This window comes from Bos javanicus, chromosome 2 (assembly GCF_032452875.1).
Source record: "Bos javanicus breed banteng chromosome 2, ARS-OSU_banteng_1.0, whole genome shotgun sequence".
NCBI lineage: Eukaryota > Metazoa > Chordata > Mammalia > Artiodactyla > Bovidae > Bos > Bos javanicus.
In genome coordinates, this window is record NC_083869.1 from 86690933 (window position 1) to 86711242 (window position 20310).

Consider the following 20310-nt stretch of genomic DNA (forward strand, 5'->3'; position numbering starts at 1 on the left):
CATGAATCGCAGCATGCCATTCATGGCCTCCTTGTCCATCACCAACTCCCGGAATTCATGCAAACTCACGTCCATCGAGTCGGTGATGCCTTCCAGCCATCTCATCCTCTGTCGTCCCCTTCTCCTCTTGCCCCCAATCCCTCCCAGCATCAGAGTCTTTTCCAATGAGTCAACTTTTCACATAAGGTGGCCGAAGAACTGGAGTTTCACCTTTAGCATCAGACCTTCCAATGAACACCCAGGACTGATCTCCTATAGAATGGTTTAGTCACTAGAAAATAGTATGAATGAAGTAAATTTTAATCATAGTGATATAAAAACAAACATTTCTAATGATTACTCAAGGTATAGCTGACAATTATATCTTAGAATCAGAACAACTAGAGAAAAGAAAAGGTAAAATTATCCATTTATGCAGAAAGCTGCTCATGTGGTATTGATAGATTCTGTTGCTACCATGAATGTGGAGACAGAGGTCCTTTGACCTGCTCTGTGTGAGTTCCCCTTTCCTGTTCCATTGTAATTCAGACTAGGAAACATCATTCAGAGCTGGCTCCAGGACAGAGAATACTAACTTCATCACATACACCAAAGGCAGTAGACTTCCAGTAAGCTGGTAAATGTTAGATGTGTTCCTGTATCACTGAAAATTAGCAGTCTTATAATATTGAATTTGCTTAAAACCAAAAGATGCCCATCTATCAAGAGTGCTTTTTATCCATCTGATTTTAAATGTTTAAGTAAATTAAAAATTAAAGAAAATTATATTAATTCTAGTTAGCAAATGTATGTGTAACAACAATCAGATATTAAAGTGTACCAACTTTAATAAAATTCAAGTCTTATTTTAAACAATCTGAATAGATGAGCCACTATTGAACTAAAAACTAAAGCCCAGTGTTTTGATTAGAAAGAGGATAAGAGATAGATTATTTTGGTCTTCTTAGAAGGTCTAGAGAACAGATTGGCTTTTTATAGATTCACATATTCTTAAGCGATTGCCTTTTCAAATTTGATAACTCCTTCCTGAAAAAACAATGGACACAAGTAAGTATATTTCTTCCTAGATTTCATAGGAAGAATATCTATATCGGTTCATGTGTGCTGCTTGACTTAAAGGGGGAAGCAGTCGTAGAAAAAAGGTATTTTCATGTTCCTTTGCTTGGTGAATTCTAATTTATAAAATGCTAATCACCAACTTGCCTTTGCAGTAGAAATTCTACACTCTAATATAATATTAGCATTGCAGAACAGTTTATAAGGTCTACACCTCAGAAATGCTAGAGTTCTAGTGTAAAGTTTTTTACCAACTAGCAGTATGGCTTAAGGCAAGTTAGTTTGGGACTGAATTTTTTTATCTGTGAAATGGGGTTGTCCGTGATAGATGGTCATTAAGGTTACTTCTAGATATAAACTTCTGTGGTTCTAAGAATGTAGATGTAATTCAGGATAAAATTGTAATCTATGGACGGTTATGAGTAATATTTTGATGAAATCTCATCTTTCCAGTACCATTAAATAGTTACATTTAATGACTCTGCAGTGATCCTAGGCAATTAGTCAAATCCCTACTGAGCTGGGAAGACAGTTTTTTTCACACAGATTAGACAATTTAATCCATCTTTGAGTAAAAGCGTTACTGTCCCCTTCAGTAAAGTTTTTGTTTTAAATAAATGATTTTGATCTTAACTGACAACTTTACACACCCCTGTTCAGGTCACGTGTAATGCTTAAAGTGACACCAACCTTTATCTGGGTAAGTCCTCTGTTCTTTTAGATTGAAAGCCATGGCAAGGAATTAAGACCTTTTTGGAGATATTCATGTAACAGAACCAAAGAAAAGCCCTTTGTATCACTCCAACGGCAAAGGCAACTGGGAGCTGAGGCTGAGACATCAGATATGTAAATCAGGCTGCTGCCAGATTCTATCTGAGTTCAACCCAGCTTTGGCTGTCTAAGTCTACCTACTGCCCTGCTGGGGGATTATCTGAGGACATGCATCTCACCTTCACTCCTTGGCTTTGTATTTCATTTCCATCAGGATCTGTAGAGACATAGGAAGGAGATGAAACTCAAGTCAACCATTTTTCCTTTCTCACAACTTACATCAATTACTTATCTAAGCTGGGGGGAAAGGTTTGAAATTGTTGATTTAAGTATTGTTTGGCTTTGTTGGTACATTTCAGTTATCTAGTTTTATTTGTTTTCTCTACAACTGCTAATAATTGAAAGTTGACTGCAGAAAACAGAATAAAATAATTTTTATAAATACAATGGAAGCTGTTATCTTAGAAAAGAGGATCAAAATGCTTTTATAAAGAAGTTTGTATAAACAATGATTTTAAGTTCTGAGAATATTAATAACAAGGTGTTTTAGAGTAAAAGTTCTGACTTTTATGACTAGAGTCTTTCAAATTATCCTCAGGGATACTCTTCTATGTTGAAGGTTAAATCACACTTGACTATCTCTTTATGAAGTGATCTATTCAGGTCTTCCCTGTAGCTCAAAGGGTTAAGAGTTCTCCTGCAATGCAGGAGACCACGGTTCTATTCCTGGATCAGGAAGATCCTCTGGAGAAGGGAATGGCAATCCACTCCAGTATTCTTGCCCGGAAAATCCCATGGACAGAGGAGACTGGCGGGGTCTGTGGGGTCTCAAAGAGTCGGATATGACTGAGCAACTACTACTACTACTATTCAGTTCAGTTCAGTTCAGTCGCCCAGTCATGTCCGACTTTGTGACCCCATGAACTGCAGCATGCCAGGCCTCCCTGTCTATCACCAACTCCCGGAGTTTACCCAAACTCATGTCCATCGAGTCGGTGATGCCATCCAGCCATCTCATCCTCTGCCATCCCCTTCTACTCTGCCACCAATCCCTCCCAGCATCAGGGTCTTTTCCAATGAGTCAACTCTTCGCATGAGGTGGCCAAAGTACTGGAGTTTCAGCTTCAGCATCAGTCCTTCCAATGAATACCCAGGACTGATCTCCTTTAGGATGGACTGGTTGGATCTCCTTGCAGTTCAAGGGACTCTCAAGAGTCTTCTCCAACACCACAGTTCAAAAGCATCAATTCTTCGGTGCTCAGCTTTCTTTATAGTCCAACTCTCACATCCATACATGACCACTGGAAAAACCATAGCCTTGACTAGACAGACCTTTGTTGGCAAAGTAATGTCTCTGCTTTTGAATATGCTATCTAGGTTGGTCATAACGTTCCTTCCAAGGAGTAAGCGTCTTTTAATTTCATGGCTGCAATCACCATCTGCAGTGATTTTGGAGCCCCCCAAAATAAAGTCTGACACTGTTTCCATTGTTTCCCCATCTATTTCCCATGTGGGAAAAACAAATTTCTTATACTATGGGATTAACAAATATTTACTTGGGAGATTTTGAAGAGAACTTGGATCATAGGGTTTATTGTATGTTTTGGTCCTGAATTTATTTTGCCTCAAACAAGTAATATAGTTTTAAGATTTATTTTCTGATACTTGAGTATTACATTTTCTATAGGTATAATCCTACTAAAAACTTTATTTTTCAGTACTCAATTTAAAAGAGAATTAAGAACATGTAAGATTATAGAAAAATGGAGAACCTAGGAAAAAGACTAGAGACCAAAAGAGATTATATTTCAAAAAATACAATCATAAGTTTGAAGTGATCAATAATAAATAAAATGCATATTGTCTACATGTGTGGGTAATTAATATGTAGAAGAAATCAGTATCACAAGTAAGATAAGGAAAAGGTGATGTAAATGGATAGATACATAAATGGATCCCCAACCCAGGGATCAAACCCAGGTCTCCTGCACTGCAGACAGATTCATTACCGACTGAGCTACAAGGGAAGCCTGTAGGGTAATAAAGTGGTGTCAACTGTTGAACTGACAAGAATGAGATCTGGGGATAGGCCAAGGGGTACTCTGTGATGAGACGACACTTTGGGGGTCTCAATGGAATCTTTGCAGTCAAGAGTCAAAGCATTGGGATAGTTTTTTAAGGAAAGGTTGACGAGGACAAACACTCAAAGGCCAATCGAGTATTTTGTTACTGATTTTACTTGCTTACTTTAAGATAGGAGATACTGTATGGAAAAGGGAAAAGCCAGGGAAGGAGCAGAAATTGTAGATGAAAAAATGATTCGTTAGGAATGAATTCCTGAAAGAAGCAGGGAAAGGTGAGATTGGAAGTCGGGGTTGGAAGAGTTAGCCTTGGCAGAGAGGGCACTTCCTTCTCAGGTTGTCACAAAGAGGCTGTGACATCTTTGGAGGTAGGAAGTATAGTCTTTTTGTACTCAACACTGAGGAGATACTTACTTGCAGTACAGTACTGTGAAGAAAACCGGCCACATGCCAATAAAGAGTTTCTTTTTCGTTTAGTCAGAGAATATATTTTCCACTGAGAGCAAAACCAAGAGAAATGAATGTCAGTCAAGATTTTGTCAAAGGAAATTACCAATCTTGTCCCTTTTGAAGTGTTTCTTTAAAAGGAAACATTTGAACATGGTTGCAGTAGTTCAGTTATGGGCATGGCCTCATGTTTTTACTGATGGGCTGAATCTGATAACTTTGGAAAGCTACATTTCAGGTTCAAAACGTGGCATGTGTGAAGGCCAGACAAATCAGAGGGAGTCTGAAATTTTAATTCCAGTTTAATCATTAATTAGTTCTATTTTTTTAGATGAGAATCTTAATTATTATAAGCCCTTAGTTTCCTTTTTTCACAAAATTAAGGGAATGGTCCTGATAGTTAAGATTCTTTTAGCCTTAAAATGATTCTAAAAATGTAGAGTATATTAGGTCTTGCTCACGGTAAAGTCAACTGAATGTACTTTTCTCTTTATGAATGTTTGCCTTGCTTGAATTTCATGAAAACACTTTGGATGCTATTTAACTAATTGGAACATCTGATAACTTTGAAAAATCCTAAAAATTCAGTTGATGTTGCATGTGTAGATGCTAAGCTTAGAAAAGACTAAATCAAATTGCCTTCATATTAAATTTTTCTTTGATGGTGAGTTTCACTCACTTGTAACCTGCTATAAACTAGGCTACTCTTAGCCATTTGATAAATTGTTGTTCAGAAGCATTCCACTTCCTCTTGGCAGTTAAAAGAGTTAATGCAGTTAAAAAGTTTGACGCAGCTTAGACCTTCTTGAGTGTCTAGTTTATGGTTTTAATAGTCAATTTAGCCCTCCAAATAAGTCACTTCAAGTGAAAAGTGAAAGTGAAGTAGCTCATTCATGTCCAACTCTTTGTGACCCCATGGACTGTAGCTTACCAGGCTTCTCAGTCCATGGGATTTTCCAGGCAAGAGTACTGGAGTGGGTTGCTATTCCCTTCTCCAGGGGATCTTCCCGACCCAGGGATCAAACCTGGGTCTCCTGCATTATAGGCAGACACTTTACCCTCTGAGCCACCAGGGAAGCCCAAGTCATTTCAGACTATTATCTTATGCAGCAATATAAGTAATTGAAGTTTGATTGAATTACATCGGAGAAGGCAATGGCACCCCACTCCAGTACTCTTGCCTGGAAAATCCCATGGACGGAGGAGCCTGGTAGGCTGCAGTCCATGGGGTCACAAAGAGTCAGACACGAATGAGCTACTTCACTTTCACTTTTCACTTTCATCCATTGGAGAAGGAAATGGCAACCCACTCCAGTGTTCTTGCCTGGAGAATCCCAGGGATGGAGGAGCCTGGTGGGCTGCCATCTATGGGGTCGCACAGAGTCTGACACGACTGAAGTGACTTAGCATGAATTACATATCATATTTCATTCATTCATTTGAGCAGACTTCCCTACTAGACCATGGAGCCCCATGGAGATAGAAATGTGTCTGTTTCTGCTCCTCAGTGTATCATACCCCTTGTAGTTACTACAGTGCTTACACATAAAAGCTGCTGAGTAGATATTTTTTAAATGAATGAATGGTATGATTTTACTCTTGTGGAGTTGTTAGGCACTAAACATTTGTGATTCAAATATCCTTTTCCATTTGAAGATTTGTAGTAATAAACCACTTCATATTTGAAAGTGATTGTATAAAATTGCAATCTGTTCAACAACATTTCATTATGTGTCTTAAGACCTATTATGTCCACTTTGGATTCTGCCTTGAGCTCTCTTTAGATCATTGAGCCAGACAGAGAAATCATGGAATAGCTAGATTAAAAGGGACATTTATTAGGAGTAGAAATGAAGAGGAACTGAAGAGCCTCTTGATGAAAGTGAAAGAGGAGAGTGAAAAAGTTGGCTTAAAACTCAGCATTCAGAAAATTAAGATCATGGGATCTGGTCCCATCACTTCATGGCAAATAGATGGGGAAACAGTGGAAACTGTGAGAGACTTTATTTTCTTGGGCTCCAAAATCACTGCAGATGGTGACTGCAGCCACGAAATTAAAAGACACTTACTCCTTGGAAGAAAAGCTATGACCAACCTAGACAGCAGAGACATTACCTTGCTGACAAAGGTCCGTCTAGTCAAAGCTGTGGTTTTTCTAGTGGTCATGTATGGATGTGAGAGTTAGACTATAAAGAAAGCTGAACACCGAAGAATTGATGCTTTTTGAACTATGGTGTTGGAGAAGACTTTTGAGAGTCCCTTGGACTGCAAGGAGATCAAACCAGTCAATCCTAAAGGAGATCAATCCTGGATATTCATTGGAAGGACTGATGCTGAAGCTGAAACTCCAATACTTTGGCCACCTGATGTGAAGAACTGACTCATTGGAAAAGACCCTGATGCTGGGAAAGATTGAAGGCGGGAGGAGAAGGGGACAACAGAGGATGAGATGGATGGTATCATCCACTTGATGGACATGAATTTGAGCAAGCTTCAGGAGTTGGTGATGAACAGGGAAGCCTGGGATGCTGCCATCCACAGGGTCTCAAAGAGTCAGACAGGACTGAGTGACTGAACTGAATTCAACTGAACTGATTAGGAATAGAAGAGTGGCTGGACATTCAGGGAGTGTTCATTTGCTTATTGGTGCCTTTCTTTGGCTATTTCTTTAGAAGAGTCCCAATTCCTTGTGTTTCTGATCACAACTTCTGTACCTATTTCTCTCTTCCCCTTCTTCACATACATATTTTTCTTTTCTCTTTCTCTCCAACAGCTGTCCTATTTCCCCTACTTCACTCAGTATATTAATCACCTCTTGGTCTTTTTCCTTTCTGCCGAAATGTGAAGGGCAGGGACGCCATTTCAATGTTGCCTACAAGCTGTGTGGAATCAGTGGTGATTATGACTCACAGCGCATTCTTGCCAATGGAGCCGTAGCCCTTCTCGAGGAAGGATCAGACCTCTGCCATCCTTGTGCCACTCAGATCCAAGTTTCCAACTTCACCGATACATTCAGTAGTTTTTTAAGCTCATCAATGGGTGATTACTTGTTCTAATTCTCATTACTATTGTCCCAGTACCGTTAGTCTTGATGTTGCAGTAACTTGGGGTGAGGGAATTAAAAGAGGAGGCGTTCATGAATGTGACCTGGGACTTAAAGTGTGTATGCATGTATTCAACAGTTGTTGATTTGGCACTCATGGTGTGCAGGCATGTTACATAACTGGAGCAGCCATAAGGTAAGTGGCTCTAGATGACGTGAGAGTGGATGGGGGTTGGAACAGAGATCATCCTTCCCTCTCTCATTTCCTATGGTTACTCCATGGTGCCCCGTTACCGGCAGTATCATGTGGGTCTTTTTGAATATCTCTTTACAGTGTGCCAGTTTAAGGATTCCTGACAAACACCTTCTAATGTTTGTTTTGTGACAGATGATCCAAGAGAGCCGATTTCTCATAGAAATGGCAGACACGGTCCAGGAAAAGATTGTGCAGTGTCAAAAAGCAGGTAATCTTCCCGCTTGCCCCTATTTTGCTTGGAAAGCATAATGATGATTCTTGCAGACTTTACTTTTTACTCTTAAAATTAAAAGATTTTATGTGATAGTTTAATGATACTTTGAGTTGCACTGAAGCCTTTGTTTAGTACAGAAGAGATCTAGATGATAGTAAGTGGGTTGTCTGTGTGTATGTAGAGATGGTATCTGAAGATATCTAGAGAGGTGAGGGTTTCTGAACTTACTGTTGTGATTTGGGAACCTATCACATTTGTTTACTACTGATATGGAAACTGTGGTTTTACATTGCCTCTTAAGAACCACTTTAGTTTTACAATTTGAACCATAATCCTGTTAACCTTCTAGGCTTTTGCCCCATTTACTAGTCCTCTTTTAGGTCTGTTCTTTCTTCAAGGGTGTGATGGGTCCCATGTCTCTTACATCTCATTGTTTGTTTATTTTCACCTTCATCCATGCCCCTGTACTTTTCCTCTCTCTTGGATCCATGTTCTCCCTAATCTATACACACACTAGTGATTATAATAAGGAAGGTGACACTGACAATTGCTTGATGTATATGCATATGATATATATATTTAGTAAATACATACTAAACATATATATCATATGTATATACATCATATGCTATGTTATTTTGGAGAAGGCAACACTCCAGTACTCCAATACTCTTGCTTGGAAAATCCCATGGGTGGAGGAGCCTGGTGGGCTGCAGTCCATGGGGTCGCTAAGAGTCAGACACGACTGAGAGACTTCACTTTCACCTTTCACTTTCATACATTGGAGAAGGAAATGGCAACCCACTCCAGTGTTCTTGCCTGGAGAATCACAGGGACTGGGGAGCCTGGTGGGCTGCCGTCCATGGGGTCACACAGAATCGGATACGACTGAAGCGACTTAGCAGCAGCAGCAGCAGCATGCTATGTTATTTAGTCCTCATAACAATTCTGCAAGGTAATCATCATTATGTCCAATCTACAGATAAGGCATTTTAGATTCTGAGAGATTGAATGAATTATCCCAAATACCATATCAACATATGGCAGAGGTGACCTTTGAACCTAGACCAAAATTTGAAAATGGTGCTCTTCACTACTGATCTGGAAGCTTAAATGTTTCTGTTGAAAGGAAGCATGAAGATAATAACAATACCAAATACTTACATTGTGTTCCTATGTACCAGGCATTACTTTGAGAGCTTTGTATTTGTAGACTTATTTAATCTTCACCCAATTCCATGAGGTCAATACTCTTTGTTAGTGCCATTGCACCGCTGAGACTGAATGGCAGAGAGTTTCAGGGATTCATTCATGCTCACGGAGCTTGTCAGTGGTAGGGCCAGGGGATAGATCTAGCCTCTGCAGCCATGCTTTTACTATGTATTGTGCTTATGATGTTAACACCAGGCAAGTTAATGTGGTTTAGCTGCATTAATACAAACCTAGTCGGTAGAACAAGGAAGTGGTGGTAAAACCCTACCTCATGTGGGCTACTTCAATCCTATTTTAAGTACAGTGTTCCTGGATGTCATCCTTAAAGAGAGACATTATAATAAGCTGAAACATGTTAGAATGTTTAATCTGGAGAAGGGAAAGTTCTGGTAGACTTTAATCCAATATCTTCAAATATTTAAAGGGCTGCACTGTGGAACAGAGATTAGACCTTGTTGCTGAGTCTAGCTAGAACCAAGGGGTAGAAGTTCCAGGGAGAAAGACTGGCTTGATATCAATCATAGCTTTCCAAAGATGGAATGAGCTTACCAGAAAAAAGTGTGATTCCCAATTTTGAGGTGCTAAGACAAAGGCTAGAGAAACAGATGATGGTGATGTTTTTCATAGTATTCAAGCTCAGGAGAATGGTTTAGCTGTAAATAACAAGGGCCATTCCCAAATCTGAAACATTTGGGTGTTTCCAGGAATGCTATTTTTTTTAAACCTTTTTAGTTTTACTCAACATTTAGTAATTACCATTGTTATGTTTGTAGGCTCCAGGCCTACTGTCAAGCCATATGGATGATTCATAAGAAAAAGTAAGATATGTGCATCCTTCACATATGGTAGCCATTCACACATTACACCATTTTATATAAAAACCAAGCAGAAGACAGGCAAGATGGATGCAACCTGTTGGAAAAATTTGCTTCTTAACTTCTCATGTCTTTGTCTATGTATTCTTGCTGTTTAAAATTTAATCTAATGCATTGATTATTTTTAGTTTTCCCTTAAGAATAGCCATTGGGTGGTGATGAACAGAATGAGAAGAGAATTCAATTTGGGGATTTATAAATTATGAGAGGACAGAAATGAGAAATTATATTTTTACTGATAATATTTTCACTATAAAATGCCTTAATTTCTGAAATTTATACAGAGAATTCTCTTATGTTCTCTTTTCAAAGGCATGGAGTTCCATGAGGAGCTTCATAATCTGGGGGCAAAAGAAGGCTTGAAAGGGAGAAAACTCAACAAAGCAACTGAGAGCTTTGCTTGGAACATTACAGTATTGAAGGTGAGTGAAGTACTCAGGTGCCCATTTGTCTTTATTTTTCTCTTCATTTCTCTAATTGGGCTTCTCATCAGTGGTTGAAAACAGTGACTTAAAGTTTTTACTAAAGCTTGCTCTAATTAATTCATACTCTAAGAGATGGGGAGATGCATACACGGATTGACGCACTTCTGTCCATAATAAGGCAATGAGTTTTGTGGTGGAGGCAGAAGACAGCAAGACCTAATTCCATTACCTGGGGTGAGTGTGTGTGTGTGTGTGTGTGTGGCTTACTCATACGTCTACTCAAGTCAGTATGGCTATTCTTGTTTGTGGAAGGAATAACAAAATGTTACTGGAGAAGGATCCAACACAAGTTATTTGGGAAAGCCTTAAACTACAGACGATTTGGAGCCATTTAGGATTATTTTATTATAGGGACAGTCTCTATAAATAGGTTTATTTTTGCAGAAATTTTGGAAGTCAGCTTTTTGAGATTACGATTTGCTCTGCTGAAAATTAATTTTAGGACTTTGATGTAAAGACATCACTTTTCATATTTTGTTACATGAATGGAAAAGTGATTTACGCAGTTGGAATGATTTATTCTTAACATTGTGATGGAGAAAAACAGCTACAAGCAAAATTAATAATTACTGACATTTAAATAACACTCGTGAGCCAGGCACTGTTTTATAAGGTTTATATGAATTAACATTGTAATACTTCCATTAACCCAATACTGTTATTATTCTCATTTTACAAGTGAGAAAACCAAGGCATTGAAAACTTATGTCTATTACCCAAGATCACTCAGCTAGTGAATGGTGGTGCTGGAGTCTGAACTCATGCAATGTAGTTCCAGACCAGAGCCTGGTCTACAGAGAGATACTACACGTATTTATGTGAATGTGCTAAATGAATCATAATACATATCACAAATGCTTATTAAAAATTAATCCCACAAATATTTGGTAAGCTCGTATTATGTATTGAGCTCTCTGCTGTGCATTGGGGACCTATAAAGAACAAAATCTTTTTTTTAAAATTTTTCTTCAACATACAAATATTTTATTAACAAAATTTATGGCATTTATTTTACATTTAATTATGCATGACAATATTGTGTGTTCTAGAGACCATGGTTTTAAAAACACTTTTTTAAAATTATTATTATTATTTTTTTTTACTTTACAATATTGTATTGGTTTTGCCATACATCAACATGTATCCACCACGGGTGTACACGTGTTCCCCATCCTGAAACCCCCTCCTACCTCCCTCCCCATACCATCCCTCTGGGTCATCCCAGTGCACCAGCCCCAAGCTTCCAGTATCCTGCATCAAACCTGGACTGGCGATTTGCTTCTTATATGATATTATACATGTTTTAATGCCATTCTCCCAAATCATCCCCCCACTCCCTGTCCCACAGAGTCCAAAAGACTGTTCTATACATCTGTGTCTCTTTTGCTGTCTCGCATACAGGGTTGTCGTTACCATCTTTCTAAATTCCACGTATATGCATTAGTATACTGTATTGGTATTTTTTTTTTCTGGCTTACTTCAATCTGTATAATAGGCTCCAGTTTCATCCACCTCATTAGAACTGATTCAAATGTATTCTTTTTAATGGCTGAGTAATACTCGATCGTATGTACCACAGCTTTCTTATCCATTCATCTGCTGATGGACATCTAGGTTGCTTCCATGTCTTGGCTATTATAAACAGTGCTGCGATGAACATTGGGGTACACGTGTCTCTTTCAATTCTGGTTTCCTTGGTGTGTATGCCCAGCAGTGGGATTGCTGGGTCGTATGGCAGTTCTGTGTCCAGTTTTTTAAGGAATCTCCACACTGTTCACCATAGTGGCTGTACTAGTTTCCATTCCCACCAACAGTGTAAGAGGGTTCCCTTTTCTCCACATCCTGTCCAGCATTTATTGCTTGTAGACTTTTGGATTGCAGCCATTCTGACTGGCATGAAATGGTACCTCATTGTGGTTCTGATTTGCATTTCTCTGATGATGAGTGATATTGAGCATCTTTTCATGTGTTTATTAGCCATCTGTATGTCTTCTTTGGAGAAATGTCTATTTAGTTCTTTGGCCCATTTTTTGATTGGGTCGTTTTTTTTTTCTGGAATAGAGCTGTAGGAGTTGCTTGTATATTTTTGAGATTAGTTGTTTGTCAGTTGCTTCATTTGCTATTATTTTCTCCCATTCTGAAGGCTGTCTTTTCACCTTGCTTATAGTTTCTTTTGTTGTGCAGAAGCTTTTAATTTTTGACCCCTATATATGTTGTCTACAAGAGACCCACCTTAAAACTGGGGACACATATAGACTGAAAATGAAGGGCTGGAAAAAGATATTCCATGCAAATACAGATCAAAAGAAAACAGGAGTAGCAATACTCATATCAGATAAAATAGACTTTAAAACAAAGGCTGTAAAAAGAGACAAAGAAGGACACTACATAATGATCAAAGGATCAATCCAAGAAGAAGATATAACAATTATAAATATATATGCATCCAACATAGGAGCACTGCTATATGTAAGACAAATGCTAACATGTGTGAAAGGGGAAATTAACAAAAACACAGTAATAGTGGGAGACTTCAATACCCCACTCACACCTATGGATAGATCAACTAAACAGAAAATTAACAAAGAAACACAAACTTTAAATGATACAATAGACCAGTGAGACCTAATTGATATCTATAGGACATTTCACCCCGAAACAGTGAATTTCACCTTTTTCTCAAGCGCACATGGAACCTTCTCCAGGATAGATCACATCCTGGGCCATAAATCTAGCCTTGGTAAATTCAAGAAAATTGAAATCATTCCAAGCATCTTTTCTGACCACAATACAGTAAGATTAGATCTCAATTACAGGAGAAAAAATATTAAAAATTCCAACATATGGAGGTTGAACAACACGCTGCTGAATAACCAACAAATCACAGAAGAACAAAAGCTATATAGACCCTAACCTCATGAGTTGACAGTCAGGGGGCAGGAGGTGAGGTGGAGGGAAATAGGCATCACTTGCTTAAGAGGCAGGAACTATAGTGTTACTATAAAGAGGAACTTATTTTATAATACTTGAGTACAATGTGGCAGTAACAGCCCTGAAACATGCTTTCTGTTCATCATATATTTATGTGGGCTTGTTAATGCACTGGTCACCGAGAAAAGAGCTATGGACACAGGTATCAAAAAGTAGTACCTGGGTCTCTAAGATTAGTGCACCAGGAGAGACAGACATATGACTAATAGCAGCCATTGGTTATTCAACAATTCATATGTGATTAAGCATTCATGACTAAATAGTTTATACGTGTTTCCTCCTTTCCACTTTGCAACAGCTGTGTGACATTCAGCAACTCATGCTGACCCACATATGACCCTCTCCATCTCACAGATGAGTAAATTGAGGCTCAGGGAGGTTTCAGTTTCTTCCCTGCAGCTGGTAGATGGCAGAGCTGAGATTTTAACTCATGTTCATGGTTCTTCCCACAATCTGTCCTCCTGTGTCCTGTGAGATTTCATCCATGGAGCTGAGTCCAAGCAGCCTAGTACAGGGTTGAGGGCACAGCCTCCGGGTATAGGCTGCCTGGTATCTGTGAGGCTTTAGCCAAATTATGTAATCTCTCTGAGGGTGGCAACATTAATAATACCTCCGCCCTGGGTTTTGTGAGAATGAAATGAGATAAAGTATACAAAATACCTAAGTCACAGTGATGAAACTTGACACTGTATAATACATCTCTACCTATACTATTATCGTATAGATGTGCTATTACTTTTGCTAGAGTGAGGATGACTATTGGAATATAAGGCTTTTGGTTTTTTTTAATTAAAAAAATTGAGATATAATTGTTCGTTTCTTTGTTAAGGCTCACTGTTTTCTGAGGTTTGTGTATCTGGTTTAGTGACAGGAGCTGATTGCTAGATGCATGCATGCTTAGTTGCTTTAGTTGTGTCTGAATCTTTGTCACTCTGTGGATGGTAGACTGCCAGTCCATTGGGTTCTTCAGGTAAGAATACTGGAGTGGGTTGCCTTGCCCTTCTCCAGGGGATCTTCCCAACTCAGGGATCGAACCCGAGTCTCCTGCATTGCAGACAGATTCTTTACTGTCTGAGCCACCAGGGAAACCCTTGATGGCTAGATGAGGCCTATCAAATGCTGTACAAATCATTGTAAGAGAGCTGTTTTGAAATAGAATCAATCTTCTATTATTTTAGCTCATGTACCAGCTACTAGTATTTCAGCTTGAGCACTAGGAACTTAAACAAGGATAGTGAACTTTTCCAAACTTCTGACATTTCTTTGGCCTCCCCATTGTGTTTAGTGGACCTGTTAATCACCTACCCTTTCCTCAAGGGCTAAACAAATGACTTCCTTGGAATTTGACTTTTTAGGTGAGGGACAAAGAGCCCAGACATGTTTTTTTGGAGACTGTGTCCTCTACTGGTGACTTTCTGAGAAGAACCTCCTCTTTTTGATTTCTTGCATCTTGGGTCTGAAGTTCTTAGTTTCAGCTTTTTTCTCCAGTCTTCCTACTGATTTTCCAAGCGCCTAAAAATGCTTTTCTTAAGTTTACTAGAGTCAATTTTCATTGCATACAACTGTTTGAATTAGTAATAGCCACACTGCTAAGACACAATCACTAAAATAGTAGGATCTGTCAAAGCTCATCTAAAAATTCTGCATTTTTTACTGAAAAGTTTTCTGTACACATAGTTTTTATGAGTATTTATTGATATCTAGGGGAAGGGAATCATTGAGTAATGTTTGTTGAATGTGTGGATTCAAGTAGTTAAAATATTTAATTTCAGTGGAATGTCCAATAAGTAAGAGATGATCTGGGGAAAAACAAAGATATGTGCTCTCAGATAGATTGTGGGTTGGCAGCTTGGAGTGGTGTAAAGGGGCATTAATAAAGCAAATTGAGCTGAGACTAAAAACTAACTTCTTTAGTTTGTGTTTTATGCAATTCAATATTAATATGTGACAGAGAAGATGCAGAAAAATTTGTAGAAAATAAGATGAATAGCTTTACAATATAACAAACATGAATTACACTTACAGAGTCCAATTTTTCCAAGCTATAAATGAGGACTTAGAATCCAGCAAGGAGGCTGACTCACGATGCTCTGGAAGCTTCCTTACATGTGTTTTACTTTCATTCGTATTCCCTGGTGGCTCAGATGGTAAAGCATCTGCCTATAAGGCAGGAGACCCAGGTTTGATCCCTGGGTCGGAAAGATCCCCTGGAGAAGGAAATGGGAACCCACTCCGGTACTCTTGCCTGGAAGATTCTATGGACTGAGGAGCCTGGTAGGCTACAGTCCGTAGGGTCGCAAAGAGTCGGACACAACTGAGCGACTTCACTTTCACTTTCTTTTTCACTTTCATATTTTATTTATTTATTTTTTAAAAATTTATATATTTTAATTGGAGGTTAATTACTTTACAATATTGTATTGGTTTTGCCATACATCAACATGAATCCGCCACGGCTATACACGTGTTCCCCGTCACTTTCATATTTTAGTGGGGATTTGCTTAGTAGAACTTTCACATTTCCTCATACTTTTGTCACATGCCATCAGGCAACTATTACAGTTGTTTTCCTCCCTGTCTTTCTTTCACTTCTGAGCATAAAATTGAACTCTCTAAATAGCTTCTGTCTTCATTTGGGATGATATGATGATGCAGGTCTTCATGACTCAGTCTGAAGTATCTTTTCCAGATAATCATTGGACTGAGATAGCGTCCTCTCATCCCACCCACACACTCCAACCATTCTTTCCATATGTCTTTTGTGCATGCTGTCCTTCAGAAAAGAGTTCTGTTTGATTATTAGCATAATATTAAAATCTTACAGTGAAACTCTTTCCTGTTCTTTTTGTCTTCCAGAAAGAGATACTACATCACTTGCACAGCCAGCTTATTGTCCTAAATAGTTTTCCATTTTGGAAGGATTTTGTTTATGAGAATTATGAAGGTTTCTTAGAAAGAGATAGGACTTTATACTACTCACAGATAAAACATAATGTATTATGAAGTGGAATTCATTTAAAATTTTGGACTCTACCCAAAATGATTTGATTTTTTAAGTACAAAAAGAACTTCGTTGAAAGGTGGTCACACCTACAAAACTGAAATTAGTAAGAACCTGAGAGTAACATTTTAGTGAGTTTCCCAATTATTTATTTTTCTGACTTGCCCTGTCTTTTTGAAGGAATTTCCCAATTATTTATTTTTCTGACTTGCCCTGTCTTTTTGAAGGAAATAAATTCCATTATCTTTACAATTTTAGTAGTTTGATAAAAAAATCAGTTTTATCAGATTGGAGAAGTGTCAAGTAGAGATACATGAAAATATTGAAATAAAATTAGTAAGCATTTTATTATAAAAGAAAAGTTATGAAGTATAGATCCCTAGAGTTTATAAATAAAACATTTAAGAAGTAGCTGACTTATTACTTGTTCATGAATTTCATTGCTTACTAGTTGAATGCCATGTGTCAAATAAATTATGAATAAATGATTATTTCATCAATGAGCATTTCTATTACTTGATACATATCTATACTTTCCCTAGATAGACTTTCAGTTTATAATTTAAAGCTTTACATTGTATATCATAAAAAAACTGAGTCTCTTTTATAGATTAATGTTTAGTAGATATGACTAATCTTTTTCCACTTAACTTTTTGGTTTTCTGTCACTGCTTAAGCTTTGCTCCTTCTGTTTTTATCTTGATAACATTTTAATTGTCTTTGGGAAGAGCAGAGGCTTAAACTTCTCACCTTACCTCTCCTTGAGTACTTGGGTCTCCAAATTTCAGGCTCTCAATCTCTGGGAAATTTTGCTACATAAGGGAAATTCCATGGATGTCACTAATATGCTTTCTAATAGAGCACATTTGAAGTCTTTGCTCATTGTTCGGAGACAGGAAAAGAAGGGAAACAGGATGATGGGTGAATGGGAAGAGAAGTATGAAAAGAGGCATCCATCTGTGAAAGACTGAGTAACAGAAGGAATGGGGTCACCCTGAACAGAATGACCATAGATACTTTAAATCTTTCTCTGAGATCTTGTGTGTTGAGGGGATTCAACCAGGCCCTATTGGCAGCCATAGTTATTGTGCCCCTGGGTGCTGCTCTGAGGTTATATAAAGAAGGAACATGTCCAGGGTCCTCCATGTTGCCCATTGAGAAATTCTCTAATGGTGTTCTGTCAGCTGCTGGCTGTTTTTGTAATAGAGGCTTGAGAAAGGCTAGGTTTCCTCCTGAGCCAACTCATTCAGAAAAGAACAGCTATTTATGAAGTCTAGAAAGAGCCCTCCACTGATAACAATGCATTAATAATACACTATTCTTCTTGTTGATATTACCATCAATTATTAAGAAATATAAAGTGGCAAGAGTATAGACTCGAGCCAGATCCTTTCTAGCTGTGTCATCTTGGGAAAATTTCCTTTTGTCTCTATGCTTCTGAATCAATTGGAATATACCAGATTGTATGATCATAACAAAAATGAACATCTCAGTGGCTTAAAAAACAATAGCTTATTTCTTGCTCACACTGTTTGTCCATCAGGGTCAGCAAGGGTCACTTAGAAACTCAGGCTAATGGAGTGGGGGGGAGCTCTACCTCAACTAATCCATCTGTAATCTTAGAGGTAGGAAAGCACAAATTGGTTTTAAAATTTTCTGCCGAGTAGTTTAAATGTTTACGTGTCCCTTCTATTTAAATTTGACTGGCCAAAGAAAGTCAGATGGTCATATCTGACTTCAGGGAGTTGGGAAAGTATATATATATATACACACACACACTTCCTTGAGGAAAGGGGGCAGATATTGGTGAATATAATCTACCAGTGACAGGTTCCTCAGCCATATTCACCTCATAGGGTCATGATGAGGACTAAATGAATTAATGTATATATAAAGCAATATCTGAGATATAAAAATGCTATCTAAGTTTGAAAGCATTCAGTGCTTACAGTGAGCAGTTAAGTGATTGTCATACAACATATTAAGTAATTTTAAAGGTCACTCTGTAAAGTTATTATTATTATACTCCTTTTTACAGATAGGAGAAGTGAGACTTGAAAGGTTAAGTACCTTCCTTTGGGCATATAGGTAGTGAGTGATGGAGTAGGGATCTAATTCCACAGTGCATGCTGTTAGCCCATTATGCTAAACTGCCAGACAATATATAGCCCCATAATATTGATGGCTTGTATAAACTGAAAACTTTATGTATATCAGATATTTTACTAAGTGCTTTATTATCTTCTTCCTAGAGAGTGAGTGTCCTGTTTAGCTGACATGAATATTCTAGACATCTTGATAGTGTATTCCTACTATTCAGAGCGGTACATTGAGATAGTGTAGCTTGGCACCACCAATTCTCCTTATTCTGACATTCCATTCACCAAGCAACTCTGTTCTCAACTTGGCTTCCCAAGTATACTTTTCTAGTGGAGATGGAATAAGTTGATCCAGTGACATAACTAGTCCCATCTGCCTGGCTGTCTCTGTGTATGAGTCAGTTAACTTCCTTTTTTTTTTTTTTTTTTTTTAATCAGTCCATCTCTGATGAGCTTGGTCAGCATGAATCAGCTCCCAGGGCCTGGCCGCTGCTGAATGATTGGATGCAGTTGAGCCCCTGGACAGATACCATTGAGATTAAGAAAGCAAAACAAAATAACAACAAAAATACCAAAGCAGAAGCTGGACCCTAGACCCACCCTAAGAATCCAGCCAGCCCCCTGTTTCTCTTTACTCTTCATAGGCTTTTAGTTTAGCCATTGCCGTCTCCACATCCTGAGACAGAGGAAGCTTAAGAGCCATGCCTCCAGCAGAAACTTTGCAGAGACCATCAGTTCAGTTCAGTCGCTCAGTCGTGTCTGACTCTTTGTGACCCCATGAATCGCAGCACGCCAGGTCTCCCTGTCCATCACCAACTCCCGGAGTTCACTCAGACTCACGTCCATCGAGTCAGTGATGCCATCCAGCCATCTCATCCTCTGTCATCCCCTTCTCCTCCTGCCCCCAATCCCTCCCAGCATCAGAGTCTTTTCTAATGAGTCAACTCTTCCCATGAGGTGGCCAAAGTACTGGAGTTTCAGCTTCAGCATTATTCCTTCCAAAGAAATCCCAGGGCTGATCTCCTTCAGAATGGACTGGTTGGATCTCCTTGCAGTCCAAGGGACTCTCAAGAGTCTTCTCCAACACCACAGTTCAAAAGCATCAATTCTTTGGCGCTCAGCCTTCTTCACAGTCCAACTCTCACATCCATATGTGACCACTGGAAAAACCATAGCCTTGACTAGACAAACCTTTGTTGGCAAAGTAATGTCTCTGCTTTTGAATATGCTATCTAGGTTGGTCATAACGTTCCTTCCAAGGAGTAAGCGTCTTTTAATTTCATGGCTGCAGTCACCATCTGCAGTGAGTTTGGAGCCCCAAAAAATAAAGCCTGACACTGTTTCCACTGTTTGCCCATCTATTTCCCATGAAGTGATGGGACCAGATGCCATGATCTTTGTTTTCTGAATGTTGAGCTTTAAGCCAACTTTTTCACTCTCCTCTTTCACTTTCATCAAGAGGCTTTTGAGTTCCTCTTCACTTTCTGCCATAAGGGTAGTGTCATCTGCATATCTGAGGTTATTGATATTTCTCCTGGCAATCTTGATTCCATGCTCCCATTCGTATTTCTTCCTTCCTACACAGCTTTAGTTCTGCCTTTCACATCCTCTTTCTTTTATCATTTAAGCTGTTAGATCAGAAATTCTGGAATATTTTTCCTTTGAATAATGAACCTGAGTTGATTTAGAAATGAGGTAAAGTCCTCAGGCTTCACTAAGAGGAAGGGAGCCTTCTGTGAGGTGAAATTGAGGAGCCTCTGAGTCATCAATCTGGAGAAG

General features: G+C 38.6%; 1 protein-coding gene across 5 annotated transcripts in view; it reads left to right on the forward strand.

Moving 5' to 3' along the window:
- PLCL1 (phospholipase C like 1 (inactive)) overlaps window positions 1–20310 on the forward strand; it is a 366630-nt gene that overhangs the window by 308311 nt on the left and 38009 nt on the right. For all 5 annotated transcript variants that reach the window (XM_061380875.1, XM_061380893.1, XM_061380898.1 and 2 more), the window contains 2 exons: window positions 7787–7862; window positions 10268–10377. In XM_061380875.1, the coding sequence (XP_061236859.1) occupies window positions 7787–7862; window positions 10268–10377 (186 nt within the window). The remainder of the gene's footprint in view (window positions 1–7786; window positions 7863–10267; window positions 10378–20310) is intronic.